Source organism: Armigeres subalbatus, chromosome 3 (assembly GCF_024139115.2).
Source record: "Armigeres subalbatus isolate Guangzhou_Male chromosome 3, GZ_Asu_2, whole genome shotgun sequence".
In the NCBI taxonomy this organism is placed as follows: domain Eukaryota; kingdom Metazoa; phylum Arthropoda; class Insecta; order Diptera; family Culicidae; genus Armigeres; species Armigeres subalbatus.
The window spans coordinates 339,124,497-339,141,448 of record NC_085141.1 but is presented as its reverse complement, the minus strand read 5'-3'; the positions used below and the strand labels follow the sequence as shown (position 1 = coordinate 339,141,448).

General features: G+C 46.2%; 1 protein-coding gene across 1 annotated transcript in view; it reads right to left on the bottom strand.

Annotated features, from left to right (window-relative positions):
* LOC134222773 (protein sax-3-like) overlaps window positions 1-16,952 on the bottom strand; it is a 121,824-nt gene that overhangs the window by 83,429 nt on the left and 21,443 nt on the right. Inside the window, exons 2-5 of the mRNA XM_062701929.1 lie at window positions 11,427-12,023; window positions 10,630-10,899; window positions 9,865-10,142; window positions 817-1,057 (exon numbers count right to left, since the gene is read on the bottom strand). Coding sequence (XP_062557913.1) covers window positions 817-1,057; window positions 9,865-10,142; window positions 10,630-10,899; window positions 11,427-12,023 — 1,386 coding nt within the window. The remainder of the gene's footprint in view (window positions 1-816; window positions 1,058-9,864; window positions 10,143-10,629; window positions 10,900-11,426; window positions 12,024-16,952) is intronic.

Genomic DNA, 16,952 nt, shown 5'->3' with positions numbered 1-16,952 from the left:
CATTTCGCCCCAGCCCAGAATAGGGACGGATCGGAATGGTGAAATTTAGATCCCCCTATACGGGTGGAAGAAAATCGGCTTGAGATAATGACGGACGGCGACAACGACGATGACGACGACGATGATGATGAATTGATTGTGGTGGTACTCAAACTCGCACGCCTCGACTCGGAGGATTGTCGATAAAGGGGGAGAAAAAATATATTCGATCCTAAAATAAATGCTTAATTTTCATGAAATTCCATAATTCTCGAATGAAATAGAATAAAATTTAATTTTTCATCATGGAATCTCCTCAAAAGAATAATTTCAAAATATAAAGGTTTTCAAAACAACAATGCTATCCTCATTTGTAGAATCACATATTTTAAATCATGAGGCGTCTCCAAAACAAACAAATTGAAGAAACATTTCTTATTTATTGCGGAGAGTATAGAAAGGCGCCGAAAGCATCATCCGGATGCTCCTTGCGCAATCCTTTGTTCCAGTTGAGAGAAGTGCCTGAGATCTCATTACCCGCACACGCTGCTTCCTAATGCCTATTACTCAGGAACGCAACAGCGCACAGGAAGCCAAGGAGAATGTGCGAATAGGATAAGGCTCTTCAAAAGACTACAACAACCCGGCAGCCTTCGACCGAGCCGCAGAACGAAGAGGAGCTGATTTCTGAAGAGGCCTTGGCGAGCGCGCCCATCCGATGGAATTAAAATTACCGCCTCCGCATGATGGATGCCAAGCCTCTTTGTTCGAAGGAAATATGATTTCGTTTGAGTTGTGTTTGTTCGGTTGACGTGGTGGGAGGGGGCAAGGACTTACCGTCAATCTTGAAGGAGCCGGCTGGCTGTTGGGTGAACCGCGATGAGGATGCCGGCGATAGCTCGAAACCGTTCCGTTCCCAGACGATGTGGCCACCGTCGTCGACCGAGTTACTTTGGCCGACGGAGGAGGACTGTGCAAGGCGACACGGTAGGATGGCACTTGAACCGGTCGGCAGGGATTGATTCGTGGGGACAAGTTGCAGCAGAGGCGGTATGATGGAGTCCAGCGATGAGGTGACCTGTTGATGGAATACAGAAAATCGTTAATACAGTGTTTGTTGTATGTTTTGATTTCACTTTACAATTGATGTTCTTATGTTTGTCCATGTTTTGCTTTTAAATAATTGATTTCCATGCAATAACTTTTCTATATGCTTTTAATTGTTTACTGGCTTTTTGACGTAAAATTCGTCTAAAGGGAAGGGTCGGATAAAGGGTGCAAAATGAATTTTTCAAAATTGGAGACTGTTACGAAATCATGTAAGATTTCAAACGGTAATAGTGGCTCGAAAGATAAGATGGAATTTTTAGATTAAGGTATCATTCAATTCGAAACTTCCCACCAATTTGCCAATTGTATTAAAACTATTGATTACCTCGTTCATGCATCCCCAACACGGACATCAGACTAATGTAAGATACGGACCTTCTGACCCACCGCTTCATTTTCTCTGTGCATAAAAAATCCGTGTCTTGCAGGTGCGCGTAATTTTCGCCCGAGATTTTACGGGGAGCGCACCGCTCCACTGGAGCCTTGGCCGTCTGGAAGCGATCCCAGTAACGTTGGACTTGACGAAAAAAAAATTTTCGCTTCGGTTGCACTTATGGCGGTCGCGACAGCCGCAACAGTGCGTCATTTACGATCGAGATTTCACGGAGCGTGCACAAGTCGGTTCTTTGTCAGGACCACCATAATACACAGAAATGAATTGGTAACATTTTTAGGGTGTTTCGAAAGATAATTTAATCATTTTTTAAGACGATCCTTAAGAATGACCATAGGTGGGCGGGTACCTCGCTGAGAGGGGTTTTCTTAAAAAGGGTACAAAATCAATACAATTATTATATCTGAAAATTCTGGCCATTTTAAACTGTGTCGTTTCAAGAAAGTTGTACTGTGTAAGGCGTGTGCTTCGATTTGAGACATTGTTAGTTTAGAATTTGGCCGCTGGGGGGTATGTATGAAATCATCATTTTTAACTTTGCAAGATATTCCGAAATGTGGAATATTCTATATTGCAATTATTGTTATCGCAAAAAATCAGAATTTGTAAACATGACTATCTTGCAACGGAGAAAGTAATTGGGATTTTTACAAATAGGTGGAGCTAGTGTGCTTGCAAGATATTGCTCTAGCTTGAAATCTTTCCTACCTACACTCAAGTTGCATTCGGTAAAGTTGTTCAGGATTTCAAGGACTACAAAGTGGTGCTCAGTATAATGCTTACTTCTTTCAAGAGGCGGCACTATTTGGCAGTTATTAACTGATTACATTTTTCCTTTAAGATATGTTGTATTTTGGTGCATAACATTTTCTGCAAACGAAAATACTGCGGTGGGGTCTTCCAAAATTTTCTTTGTATTCAACCTGCTCTAGTAATTCCACGGATACAATGCGTTCACAGTATATGTTCATGGCCATCCAAGAAATCTCAGGAGTTTAGGCCTTCAGGTCTAAACGCGTAACCAAAGATCAGCCGGCCTGTTTCAAATATTGTACATGCTCTTAGCGATTACCAGGATTAGAATGGGTTCACAGTATATATACTCGGCCATCTGAAAAATCCCAGGAGTTGAGGCCTTTGCTACTTACGTAACCCTTTCAGAACGGATGGGTCTAATGTGCCCAGCGTTTTGAACTGGCCGCGAAAAATCACAGAAGAGAGCTAGATCCCCCTTTCTACATTAAAAATGTTCATCAGGATGTCGGCTTCACAGGAAAAATATTTAAGGCCAAGTTTGACTGTACCCTGAAGATCCAGATATCCAAAACCTTTAGAAGATTTCACTTCTGCGAGCATGTTTGGATCCTATAGCTCATTGTTTGATAATTATAAACACTCAATTGATAAGAAAATTATTTTGAGCTTTTTAGTGGAATGTTTTCACCTGTCATAAGACGAGTTTGAACAATCCCATTGAATTCCACCACTTAATTGTATCCTGACAGATACGTATTTCGACCTCAACAGTAAGGCCGTCTTCAGTGTCTTGTACTTGACTTGACTTGAGTCGAGTCAAGTACAAGACACTGAAGACGGCCTTACTGTTGAGGTCGAAATACGTATCTGTCAGGACTCAATTAAGTTGAGTCATCCTGATCACTAAGACAGTGATCAATTTTCAGGAAAACAAGATGCTGAAGTTTTTAAAAACGTTCTCTAGTGCAGCCCACGGTATCAACCAAGGCTTACGGAATATTCCGAGCCTCTTGAAAGGAGGCTTCTGAGCCTCTTAAAAGGAGGCTTCGAGCCTCTTGAAAGGAGGCTTCCGTGCCTCTTGAAAGGAGGCTTCCGAGCCTCTTGAAAGGAGGCTTCCGAGCCTCTTGAAAGGAGGCTTCCGAGCCTCTTGAAAGGAGGCTTCCGAGCCTCTTGAAAGGAGGCTTCCGAGCCTCTTGAAAGGAGGCTTCCGAGCCTCTTGAAAGGAGGCTTCCGAGCCTCTTGAAAGGAGGCTTCCTGAGCCTCTTGGAAAGGAGGCTTGAGGCCTCTTGAAGGAGGCTCTGAGCCTCTTGAAAGGAGGCCTGAGCTCTTGAAAGGAGGCTTCCAGGCCTCTTGAAGGAGGCTTCCGGGCCTCTTGAAAGGAGGCTTCCGAGCCTCTTGAAAGGAGGCTTCTGAGCCTCTTGAAAGGAGGCTTCCTGAGCCTCTTGAAAGGAGGCTTCCTGAGCCTCTTGAAAGGAGGCTCTGAGCCTCTTGAAAGGAGGCTTCCAGCCTCTTGAAAGGAGGCTTCCGAGCCTCTTGAAAGGAGGCTTCCAGGCCTCTTGAAAGGAGGGTTTCCAGGCCTCTTGAAAGGAGGCTTCCTGAGCCTCTTGGAAGGAGGCTTCTGAGGCCTCTTGGAGGAGGCTTCCGGGCCTCTTGGAAGGAGGCTTCCGAGCCTCTTGGAGGAGGCTTCCGAGCCTCTTGGAAGGAGGGCTTCTGGAGCCTCTTGGAAGGAGGCTTCCAGGCCTCTTGGAAGGAGGCTTCCGAGGCCTCTTGGAAGGAGGCTTGAGCCTCTTGGAGGAGGCTTCCTGAGCCTCTTGGAAGGAGGCCTGAGCCTCTTGGAAGGAGGCTTCCAGGCCTCTTGGAGGAGGCTTCCGAGCCTCTTGGAAGGAGGCTTCCGGGCCTCTTGGAAGGAGGCTTCCAGGCCTCTTGGAGGAGGCTTGAGCCTCTTGGAAGGAGGCTTCCAGGCCTCTTGGAAGGAGGCTTGAGCCTCTTGGAAGGAGGCTTCCGAGCCTCTTGAAGGAGGCTTCCGAGCCTCTTGGAAGGAGGCTTCCGAGCCTCTTGGAAGGAGGCTTCCGAGCCTCTTGAAGGAGGCTTCCGAGCCTCTTGGAAGGAGGCTTCCGAGCCTCTTGAAGGAGGCTTCCGAGCCTCTTGAAAGAGGCTTCCGAGCCTCTTGAAAGGAGGCTTCCGAGCCTCTTGAAAGGAGGCTTCCGGAGCCTCTTGAAGGAGGCTGAGCCTCTTGAAAGGAGGCTCTGAGGCCTCTTGAAAGGAGGCTTCTGAGGCCTCTTGAAGGGAGGCTTCCGGGCCTCTTGAAGGAGGCTTCAGGCCTCTTGAAAGGAGGCTTGAGCCTCTTGAAAGGAGGCTTCCGGGCCTCTTGAAAGGAGGCTTCCGAGCTCTTGAAAGGAGGCTTCCAGGCCTCTTGAAAGGAGGCTTCCGGGCCTCTTGAAAGGAGGCTTCCGAGCCTCTTGAAAGGAGGCTTCCAGGCCTCTTGAAGGAGGCCTGAGCCTCTTGAAAGGAGGCTCTGAGCCTCTTGAAAGGGAGGCTTCCAGGCCTCTTGAAAGGAGGCTTCTGAGCCTCTTGAAGGAGGCTTCCAGGCCTCTTGAAAGGAGGCTTCGAGCCTCTTGAAAGGAGGCCAGAGCCTCTTGAAAGGAGGCTTGAGCCTCTTGAAGGAGGCTTTGAGCCTCTTGAAAGGAGGCTTCCAGGGCCTCTTGAAGGAGGCTGGAGCCTCTTGAAAGGAGGCTTCCAGGCCTCTTGAAAGGAGGCTTCCTGAGCCTCTTGAAAGGAGGCTTCCGGGCCTCTTGAAAGGAGGCTTCCAGGCCTCTTGAAAGGAGGCTTCTGAGCCTCTTGAAAGGAGGCTTCTGAGCTCTTGAAAGGAGGCTTGAGCCTCTTGAAAGGGAGGCTTCTGAGCCTCTGAAAGGAGGCTTCTGAGCCTCTTGAAAGGAGGCTTCCGAGCCTCTTGAAAGGAGGCTTCTGAGCCTCTTGAAAGGAGGCTTCCGAGCCTCTTGAAAGGAGGCTTCTGAGCTCTTGAAAGGAGGCTTCTGAGCCTCTTGAAAGGAGGCTTCCGAGCCTCTTGAAAGGAGGCTTCTGAGCCTCTTGAAAGGAGGCTTGAGCCTCTTGAAAGGAGGCCTGAGCCTCTTGAAAGGAGGCTTCCAGGCCTCTTGAAAGGAGGCTTCCTGAGCCTCTTGAAGGAGGCTTCCAGGCCTCTTGAAAGGAGGCCTGAGCCTCTTGAAAGGAGGCTTGAGCCTCTTGAAAGGAGGCTTCTGAGCCTCTTGAAAGGAGGCTTCTGGAGCCTCTTGAAAGGAGGCTTCTGAGCCTCTTGAAAGGAGTCTTCCAAGCCTCTTGGAAGGAGTCTTCCAAGCCTCTTGAAAGGAGGCTTCTGAGCCTCTTGAAATGAGGCTTCTGAGCCTCTTGAAATGGAGGCTTCCGAGTTGAGCCTCTTGAAAGGAGGCTTCCAGGCCTCTTGAAAGGAGGCTTCCTGAGCCTCTTGAAAGGAGGCTTCTGAGCCTCTTGAAAGGAGGCTTCCCGAGCCTCTGGAAAGGAAGCTTCCCGAGCCTCTTGAAAGGAGGCTTCCGAGCCTCTTGAAGGAGGCTTCCGAGCCTCTTGAAAGGAGGCTTCCGAGCCTCTTGAAAGGAGGCTTCCGAGCCTCTTGAAAGGAGGCTTCCGAGCCTCTTGAAAGGAGGCTTCCGAGCCTCTTGAAAGGAGGCTTCCGAGCCTCTTGAAGGGGGCTTTCGAGCCTCTTGAAAGGAGGCTTCCGAGCCTCTTGAAAGGAGGCTTCCGAGCCTCTTGAAATGAGGCTTCCGAGTTCCAGCCTCTTGAAAGGAGGCTTCTGAGCCTCTTGAAAGGAGGCTTCCAGAGCCTCTTGAAAGGAGGCTTCCAGGCCTCTTGAAAGGAGGCTCTGAGCCTCTTGAAAGGAGGCTGAGCCTCTTGAAAGGAGGCTTGAGCCTCTTGAAAGGAGGCTTCCAGGCCTCTTGAAAGGAGGCTTGAGGCCTCTTGAAAGGAGGCTTCCTGAGCCTCTTGAAGGAGGCTTCCGGGCCTCTTGAAGGAGGCTTCCAGGCCTCTTGAAGGAGGCTGGAGGCCTCTTGAAGGAGGCTTCTGAGCCTCTTGAAAGGAGGCTTCCGAGGCCTCTTGAAAGGAGGCTTCTGAGCCTCTTGAAAGGAGGCTTCCGGGCCTCTTGAAGGAGGCTTCTGAGGCCTCTTGAAAGGAGGCTTCCGAGCCTCTTGAAAGGAGGCTTCTGAGCCTCTTGAAAGGAGGCTTCTGAGCCTCTTGAAGGAGGCTTCCGAGCCTCTTGAAAGGAGGCTTCCAGGCCTCTTGAAAGGAGGCTTGAGCCTCTTGAAGGAGGCTTCCGTGCCTCTTGAAAGGAGGCTTCTGTGCCTCTTGAAAGGAGGCTTCCTGAGCCTCTTGAAAGGAGGCTTCCAGGCCTCTTGAAAGGAGGCTTCCTGAGCCTCTTGAAAGGAGGCTTCTGAGCCTCTTGAAAGGAGGCTTCCTGAGCCTCTTGAAAGGAGGCTTCCAGGCCTCTTGAAAGGAGGCTTCCTGAGCTCTTGAAAGGAGGCTTGAGCCTCTTGAAAGGAGGCTCTGAGCGTCTTGAAAGGAGGCTTCCAGGCCTCTTGAAAGGAGGCTTCCAGAGCCTCTTGAAAGGAGGCTGAGCCTCTTGAAAGGAGGCTTCCGGGCCTCTTGAAAGGAGGCTTCCAGGCCTCTTGAAAGGAGGCTTCCGGGCCTCTTGAAAGGAGGCCTGAGCCTCTTGAAGGAGGCTTCTGAGCCTCTTGGAAAGGAGGCCTGAGCCTCTTGAAAGGAGGCTTCCAGGCCTCTTGAAAGGAGGCTTCTGAGCCTCTTGAAAGGAGGCTTGAGCCTCTTGAAAGGAGGCTTCTGAGCCTCTTGAAAGGAGGCTTCTGAGCCTCTTGAAAGGAGGCTTCTGAGCCTCTTGAAAGGAGGCTTCCAGGCCTCTTGAAAGGAGGCTTGAGCCTCTTGAAAGGAGGCTTCTGAGCCTCTTGAAAGGAGAATTCCAGGCCTCTTGGAAGGAGGCTTCCAGGCCTCTTGAAAGGAGGCTTCAAGCCTCTTGAAAGGAGGCTTCCGAGGCCTCTTGAAGGGAGGCTTCCAGGCCTCTTGAAAGGAGGCTTGAGCCTCTTGAAAGGAGGCTTGAGCCTCTTGAAAGGAGGCTTCTGAGCCTCTTGAAAGGAGGCCTGAGCCTCTTGAAAGGAGGCTTCCAGGCCTCTTGAAAGGAGGCTTCCGAGCCTCTTGAAAGGAGGCTTGAGGCCTCTTGAAAGGAGGCTGGGCCTCTTGAAAGGAGGCTTCCGAGCCTCTTGAAAGGAGGCTTCCGAGCCTCTTGAAAGGAGGCTTCCGAGCCTCTTGAAAGGAGGCTTCCGAGCCTCTTGAAAGGAGGCTTCCGAGCCTCTTGAAAGGAGGCTTCCGAGCCTCTAATTAAAAGGCTTCCGAGCCTCTGAGCCTCTTGAAAGGAGGCTTCCGAGTATCTTGAAAGGAGGCTTTTGAGCCTCTTGAAAGGAGGCTTTCAAGCCTCTTGAAAGAAGGCTTCCAGGCCTCTTGAAAGGAGGCTTGAGCCTCTTGAAAGGAGGCTTCCAGAGCCTCTTGAAAGGAGGCTTCCGAGCCTCTTGAAAGGAGGCTTCCAGGCCTCTTGAAAGGAGGCTTCCTGAGCCTCTTGAAAGGAGGCCTGAGCCTCTTGAAAGGAGGCTTCCTGAGCCTCTTGAAAGGAGGCTTCTGAGCCTCTTGAAAGGAGGCTTCCTGAGCCTCTTGAAGGAGGCTTCCGGGCCTCTTGAAAGGAGGCTTCTGAGCCTCTTGAAGGAGGCTTCTGAGCCTCTTGAAAGGAGGCTCTGAGCCTCTTGAAGGAGGCTTCCGGGCCTCTTGAAAGGAGGCTTCTGAGCCTCTTGAAAGGAGGCGTCTGAGCCAGTTGAAAGGAGGCTTCCGGGCCTCTTGAAGGGACGCTTCTGAGCCTCTTGAAAGGAGGCTTCCGAGCCTCTTGAAAGGAGGCTTCCGAGCCTCTTGAAAGGAGGCTTCCGAGCCTCTTGAAAGGAGGCTTCCGAGCCTCTTGAAAGGAGGCTTCCGAGGCTCTTGAAAGGAGGCTTCCGAGCCTCTTGAAAGGAGGCGTGCGGGCCTCTTGAAAGGAGGGTTCCGGGGCCTCTTGAAAGGAGGCTTCCGAGCCTCTTGAAAGGAGGCTCTGAGCCTCTTGAAAGGAGGCTTCCTGAGCCTCTTGAAGGAGGCTTCCAGGCCTCTTGAAAGGAGGCTGGGCCTCTTGAAAGGAGGCTTCTGAGCCTCTTGAAAGGAGGCTGGAGCCTCTTGAAAGGAGGCTTCCGGAGCCTCTTGAAAGGAGGCTTCCTGAGCCTCTTGAAAGGAGGCTTCCTGAGCCTCTTGAAAGGAGGCTTCGAGCCTCTTGAAAGGAGGCCTGAGCCTCTTGAAAGGAGGCTTCCGGGCCTCTTGAAAGGAGGCCTCCGAGCCTCTTGAAGGGAGGCTTCTGAGCCTCTTGAAAGGAGGCTTCCAAGCCTCTTGAAAGGAGGCTTCCAAGCCTCTTGAAAGGAGGCTTCCGAGCCTCTTGAAAGGAGCCTTCCGAGCCTCTTGAAAGTAGGCTTCCGAGCCTCTTGAAAGGAGGCTTCCGAGCCTCTTGAAAGGAGGCTTCCGAGCCTCTTGAAAGGAGGCTTCCGAGCCTCTTGAAAGGAGGCTCCCGAGCCTCTTGAAAGCAGGCTTCCGAGCCTCTTGAAAGGAGGCTTCCGAGCCTCTTGAAAGGAGGCTTCCGTGCCTCTTGAAAGGAGGCTTCCGAGCCTCTTGAAAGGAGGCTTCTGAGCCTCTTGAAAGGAGGCTTCCGAGCCTCTTGAAAGGAGGCTTCCGAGCCTCTTGAAAGGAGGCTTCCGAGCCTCTTGAAAGGAGGCTTCCGAGCCTCTTGAAAGGAGGCTTCTGAGCCTCTTGAAAGAATGCTTCTGAGCCTCCACTGAGCTTTTCGGAAAAGGAGTTTTCATGTCTCTAAAATGAAGCCATTCTTCCTTTAGATTCTAGATCTTTGTCACTCGACGTTTTGTTTTTTGATCTTTTGTCTTATAGCCCTTCATACACTGTACTGGTTGTGGTGCCATGCATATTATGTACAATACAAAGTTTTAAAATAAACTACAACCATCAAATCTTTATCAACAAGTTTGCATATGAATTGTAATACATCCGCTATTACGCATTTCTGTCCGAGGTACCTCCAGGGGTACATGTACATGCTGGTTGAGAACCGCTGATCTATGAAATTATTCTGAAAATGTTCATTATTCTATTTTATTTCTCAAAATAAATCAATTTATGTTATTATGAACTCAGCAAAATAAAGAACAAGAGACAAACCTTCACTTGGAAATCCTTCAAATATTTGCTTATCATATTTATAGAAATTTGAGAGTGTTTGATCCTTTTGAATTCATCGAAAGATATTTCCAGCATCAATTCAATTATGGGTAAATTTCGAATTGAATTGTCTTTATTTGGGAGGCTTTCAGCCCTTGGGTAAATTTTGAGCTTTATGTAAAACTTTTTCAATTCTCAATACGACAGCTTTACTTTACTCGCTCTAGCGAATGTGACTGAAATAAATTGGTGGCCCAATTCAAATTAAAACTAAAATACGAGAAAGGCAAAAACATCCTTACCTGCAAATACACCCGACTGGTGACGGACCCCGCCACACTCAGCGCCGAGCACACGTAATATCCTTCGTCCTCGCGTTGGACGCCGCGAATCTGCAGTGCCCCCTGTCCGGAGATTTGCAAACTGCCGTACGAGTTGTTCGGAAACATGAGCGTTTGCGAGCCCTCTTTGGTCCAGAACACCGACGGCGGGGGGCTTCCGCTGGCACCGCACCGGAAGGTGGCCACCCCATTCGGCACAACCCTTTGATCCTGTGGCCGCACGACGAAACTCGGTGGAGCTGCGGGAGCGGGTGGTGCGTTTCGAGGAAGAAAAAGACGTAAAGCGGTGATCGTAAACTTCGGTTCGCACTTGGTTGGAATAAATGGGGTGGTATTTGGGGCAATAAAAAACTGCGTGTGTAAGTTTGAGTTTAAGTTCGGAAGCCGGGCGGAAGCTAAAATCAAATATGTCTCACCGGTTGTAAAAATCAAGTACTGATTCAGTTTAGCACACGAATGAGGGAGCGCGACACGAAACGCGACCGGTGTCGCTCATAAAAATGATATTTTATCGTGAGTTGCGGGGGGATTATCGTCTGTCGAGCAATAAAATTGCTTCCTGATAAGGCATCTATGGCGTTAAATATTTGAACAAGAAAGAATGACAAAATTGTGTATTGACTGTTTTGGCAAACTGTGCTGGAAGATGAAAGGACACGCGGTTGCAGCTGTTTACATGCCAAACAATTTGAAAGAAAATCGATAAGTTTTCCAAACAATACTCACTGTTGACAGCCAAATTCGCTCGGGCGCTGATCTGTCCGACACTGTTGTGAGCCTCGCAGATATACTGACCCCGGTCGTCCGGGGTTGCATTTCGGATGACCAAACTACGATCTTCTTCCAGTATTTCCGCTCGTCCGACCGGAATGTGCCCGTTTTCTTTGCTCCACAACACCTGCGGAAAGGGATCTCCTCCCACGTCACATTGGAACTGCACACGGTTTCCTTCCAATACGGTGAGGTCACTTGGTTTGCCAATGAAGTATGGCTTAACTGTTGGTTGGCAAAAAAAGAGAAAATTATACTCATTAATCATCTTGTGATCGGGACCGTGGTTTGCGGTTGTTGTGTTCGGTGATGATCAAACTGATTAAAACTGTCATAAATTAGCCTCAGAACTTACAACTGTGGGAATGAAAATAGGCACCGTTTAATCGTTTGATATACGACCGCTCATTGCCAATAGTAAACGATAATTCAATTTAATATGCTGATTAGTTCGACAGAGGATGTTTGGAACAGGGCACTACTCCCAGCAGCACAGATTTATCGTCTTTTATGTCATCGTGGGTCCATGCGGTTTGGGTTTCATAACGACATCAGCCAATATCAGAGAGCAGTAATTAAAATCGGAAATTAGCATCCTCTCCGCGGTCGTATTTCATTTTAACGGCCATCAAGTCCTAATATTTTTGAAGGCAAATTTTAAATGCAAATTGGGCAGCGTTCACGCTTCACCAAAGTGTGATTTATTTATCACCTTCCAATTAACGAACCAACCAAATTGGCGCCATTCTTACCTTGAACGGTCAGCTTGGCGTAGGTGCTCTCCCGTGAGCCTACCATGTTCTGAGCGACACACTGATAGCGACCAGCATCCCCTGGCCGAGCGTCGCTAATCAGAAGGTTCGCGCTATCCACAATTCGGATCCGCGCCAGATCCTTACTGAGCCGGTAATCATCCAGATCCAGCTGAACGTCGTCCTTCTTCCAACTTATGCTGGGTTCTGGGTTCCCTCGAGGGGCGCCACACTCCAACAAAGCCGTCTCTCCTGCCGCCACCCGCGTATTCTTAGGTTCCAACCGAAAGTCGTCCCTCAGCACGGCCACTTGCAACGTGGCGTTTCTGCTGTAAACCTTTCCAGCTTTGTTGCTGGCCTCGCACCAATAAACGCCGTCATCCTGTTCTTTCTTGCTGTGGAGGGTTCGCAGGAAAAACAACGAACCCGTCGGCAGTTGCACATGATTGGAGTCCAGCTTGACAAGGTCACCATCTTTGTACCATTGGACGAGCGGTGGAGGTTTGCCCTCTGCTTGGCAGTTTAGCGTTACGGGGTCACCTTTGGGGACGGTGACATCGCTGGGGTGTTCCGTGATGCGTGGTGTGCGATATTGAGCTGCAAAAGAAAGAAATGGGAAAAGCATTAGATGATGCAATATAACTGGTCGTTGGAAAAGCACTGCAAATAAGGGGCTCTGTGAATACAATGGAGAAAAAGGAAATAATCTTTTTTGCACTAATAAACAACATATAAGTTCATTGATATCATATCGATTGATCTCGGAAAACTTCGTAATTTATAAATTCGAAACAATTTAACAAATTCCAGAGAAAAGCCCGGAAGCAACCGCATCTATTCAACCGCCCACAAAGAGCCAACCCTAAGAAAGCATGCAGCGCGTACAATCAGAAACCAGAAACCTCATCTTCCTGAATACCAATCCCATAGAGTGCCTCCTAAACTGTGGCAGTGCACTCCCAAGTCATTGGCCCGCCCTATCAGAGAAAAACAAAAATGCAATCTTTCGCCCCCAGGGGCCCTCTATCCACCACTAGACGTACACTACAAGTATATTCCGTTTTACATTCCAACCAAAACCGTCCCACTTGCACTCCCACCAACCGGAATCCCAATGCTCGGGTGTTTGATCTTGTTTCTGAAAACAGCGTTCGCCCTTTGTTGTCTTTTTGAAACTGCAACCGAAGAAAGGTAGAAGCACAGCTTCTGCTGGTAGCTTCCGGTCATACGGAACGATGCGATGATGGTACCCCTACCTGAGCTGGGCGGACAGGCTCTGGAACTGCTGCACTCACTGCTGTATGCACTGCAGTCAGAGGCGACGTTGCAGTTGCTGTCCGGTTGGGTTTAAGGACCGCACCCACTCACACGCGAATTCATCTTATCTCTGGTAGTGAACGGGCACAGTGGTCGGAGGTTTGGCGACGCTGAACCACATTCTTAGCCTTTGTGAATGCCTTATTTTTTACCATTGCTAAAAATTATCTAATGACGACAAAAACATGTTTCCAAAATCCCAAATAACTTATATAGAATAATGCGAAAAAAGTAATTGGGCCAACCAGGTGGGAACAATTTCACATCCTCACGATTGGTGATCCATAAATTAAACCAATGAAGGAGTTTCTAAAACACGGAAGTAAAATATCACGTTAATAACTCAAGTGAAACACGTTTCTAACCCATTTTCAGCATTTTACTTCAGGATAACTTGGCTTTTTCAATGTGTAGGCTCAAGAACGATTTTTTATTTACATTCCTGACGTTTCGGCCAATTGGTTTAGGGCTTACTCAAGGCTCCTAAGGGTCAATTATGGTCGTAGGTTAGGTGATGGTGAACCACATTCTTAGATCTTTTATAGTTACCCATATCGTAATTTCTCTTATAACTAAAAATTATCACATGTCGCAAAAAATATGTTCCCAAACAATACGAATAGAATATTTATGTAATGCGAAAAAGTAATGAAGTCAACCATGTGGGTACAGATTCATATCATCACGATTGGTTATCAATTAATTAAACCAGAACGACTTCAAACACCTTATGTAGGAGAAAGTTGTAAAAGTATCGAAAGATGAATAAAGAATCATTAAATGTCTTCACATTCAACGAGTGAGTCACAGATCACAGAAGGAAAATATCACGTCAATAGTTCCGACGCTACACTTCACGCTTCTACTCCTTCGCAGCATTTTACTTCAGGTGATTTCATTCAACTTCACTGCCCCTATTCGCATAAGCGTCCCATGTCTGTTTTATTTTAAGGTGTTCTTGAGGTATTCAAACAATTTGTTTGAAGAAATCCTAACGTGCAAATTTAGAACAAAGGTTCAGCTTCTGATTTTCAAGAATTTAACGGTAAGTCGCACATTGGCAATTATATTACTCAAATGTCCAGGGAAAAAAAGCAATAATAATCTAATAAATTAGCAAAGATTTGATATTAATTTAGGAATTTTGTAGAACAAGACTTTTGAGAGAAACAGTGTTTTTTTGCACTTAAAAGATTGCAAATCACTTTAACATGGTCAAAACGTAAACGGAACGAATCGCAATGTTACCAAGACTTGTAGAGCACACCATAATCTTCCGTTTAAAAGTTGATGCGATAATTTTCGGCGTTTATATATTCTGTTAGATTTTTTCGAAAATTGAAAGTGATGATGATGATGATGATGATACTACCATCTATTGCAGCAAGGCACCTGCCGATAGCACTGGCCATATCTGACAAACGATTTGATCATGATTATATTATTGTTTATATTTCATCAAACTCCTGTATGAAGGGCCAAAAATGGGTGGGGTGGTTCCATAAGCAGAGACACTTATGCGAATCCACGGGATGAATAGAGAATCTCCTTCCAGAAGAAAGTTCGTACATACAATAATATAATCTAGCCCTCGTTTTCCAGATTGACCCAATAGATGGGGAGAAGAGCCCGCCCTTTATCCACGAGATGTTAACAATAGGAAGTTGGCGATTCCACTCTTCCTATCCAAAACGCTTCAATCGGGTGCCCTGATGGTACTTTTATATAATCATATAGTTTCGATGTTATATATATACAATGGAATATATATAATGGAATTCTCTCACCGAATTTCCACATGTTTGTCCTGGATCAGCGAGACCGTCTCTTCAATATCAGCATGCTTTATATAAGTAGTTGTCTTCAAGGATGGAAAAGCCAATTATTCATCGAGGAATTTCCTTGTTGGATTCAGTTAATATGTTTCGTTTTGAATTGTAAATTTAGAATAGAGTTCTTGAATCCTGAATTGATGAAAAAAGAAGAATAAAAGCAGTATCAAAAATAATAACACTAGATTTTTGTGTACTCTGATTTTGCCCATCCAATTTGAAAAATATTGTAAGTTTTTAGAAATTATATATGATGCATAAACGTGGTAAGAGCAAAACAATTGTATTATATTATAGATTAAGTAAGGATAAAATTGGATATTCTAAATTAATTAAGTAAAATAAAGTGATACTTAGGTAATATGCCCGACTTGGTTTGCTGCAATTTTTGCGTGATAATATCCAGTTGCTTGTGCGTTTTTGTCCCCAACCGGTAAACTAGTCCATGGAGGAGGCGAATGGAGTATTATGGTGGCCGAAAAAGCATTTGGTGGGCAAATTGTCTCAGATTGAGACTTCTATTCCTAATGAAAAATGGGAGAAAATGAATTGCATTAGGAAGAGGGAGTTTCCATCACGCAAGGAAGCTGATGACGAACTCGATCGGATGGAAACAAGGAATGATACTGATGTCGTAAACTATCCTCTGCCACCTCCAAAGAAGCGTTTGCGTCAATAATCATCGAGCAAGGTATATGTAGCTAAAAATTTCAACGAACTTGAGGACAATATTTCTGTACATACAAGAGCATCGGAAGAACGTGAAGTGGAAAGAGCTCCTGTACCTAATCCTGACATTGAAGCAAACGTAAGTGATACCGATGAAGTTTTTAGGAAAGGTTTAAGACACTTATGACCGTTTTTAGATTATGAATCCTGTGGACGATCAGCAAGTGTTGTATGTTACGGAAACTATTGATTCTGGTGTCACAGCAGTACAAGGTGAACCATCTCAAGTTTTATACATGTCGAATGGCGTTGACATCAACAACTTGGACACTGTGCTGGAAAATCAACGTATTATTATGGATAACCAGGGCAAATTGATGATGGCAATAGCAAAAATTCAAACCATAACCATGCCATAACCCATTGCAATTGCCGTACATCTCGAAACGATACTACTCCCGTGAAATCTAACGCGCAGGATGTGTTTTCCCCTGTCGATTCTTTGATCGAACTGAGCGCTTTGGACAAATCTTTGGAAGATGACAAACTGATGCAAAAATATTTAAGTGGAATCGACTATTTTTTCACTCGAAAGTTCCTCACGCAATTCTCTTGGACAGGTATGGTGCGATTGGGGGCTCTCGGCCAGAGCCATCAACCAGTAGTGATCCTGGGCCAAGAGTCCCACTCAAGTTTTACAAAAGCACATGTGCACTGTTTTTGAATTTGATTATGCAAGCTGACAAGGATTTAGATTTTTTCGAAAATTGAAAGTAGCCCAAAAACATTTAATCGTCTTGAGCCACCTCGAAATTTTATCCGAATTAGCTGAAAATTTGACAGAAGGCTTATTTTAGCATATGAATTGTGATTCTGGGCTGACCGGTTGAATTCTTGATACTTTTTGAAAACATGAAAAGGTCTAGACTACATATTATACGAATAAAGAGCTAGATTATACAATACAAGTGGGTTTTGATTTAAAGATTTCTAGAACAAAGCCTATTATTTTAAAAGTTTTTCTAAAAGATGAGATCACTTTATGCTTATTTCTGGAAGAAAATCAAAATCATGAAAAATCGACATGGGATCGAATCGCGGCAGTCTAGCGAATTCAAAACAGTTGTCAAGTCTGATAAGAAATATTACGTCAGAGAGGGTAAAAGTGAGATTGGAAGTAGGACACATATGAATTATGGAATGAAAATCGTAAAATAAAAGTACGGAGCAATTAAAATAAAGAAAAATTAATAAAATATGACAGAAGAAAAATGAACCTCTTTCAAAGAGAACGCGATGAAGAGAAGAAATATGTACGATGAGGAAAAAAGCTTGTTCCGAAAGCATACGTCCTAGCACAAAAGATCGTTTGTCCAAAAGTCATTTAGCTGAATTCCATTTGACCGAAACGGTTTGGAAGAAAATGTTATTTGGCCAAAAGCCACACACGGCCGGAGTAGTCATTTGGCCGAAAAAAAGTTGTATGGACGAAAATAACGTTTGGCAGAAAAGGCCATTTGGCCTAAAACGTCGTTACGCCGACCATGTCATTTGGCGTATGAAGTTTTTTGGCCGTAATGATTTTTCGTTAGAAAGGGTCATTTGGCCGAACCATATTTAATGAGAAAAACTGAAGCGATTGATAACTGATAAAGAAATGAGAAATGGGGAATAGGAAGTAAGAAATGAGATTTTTCATAGCGAGAGG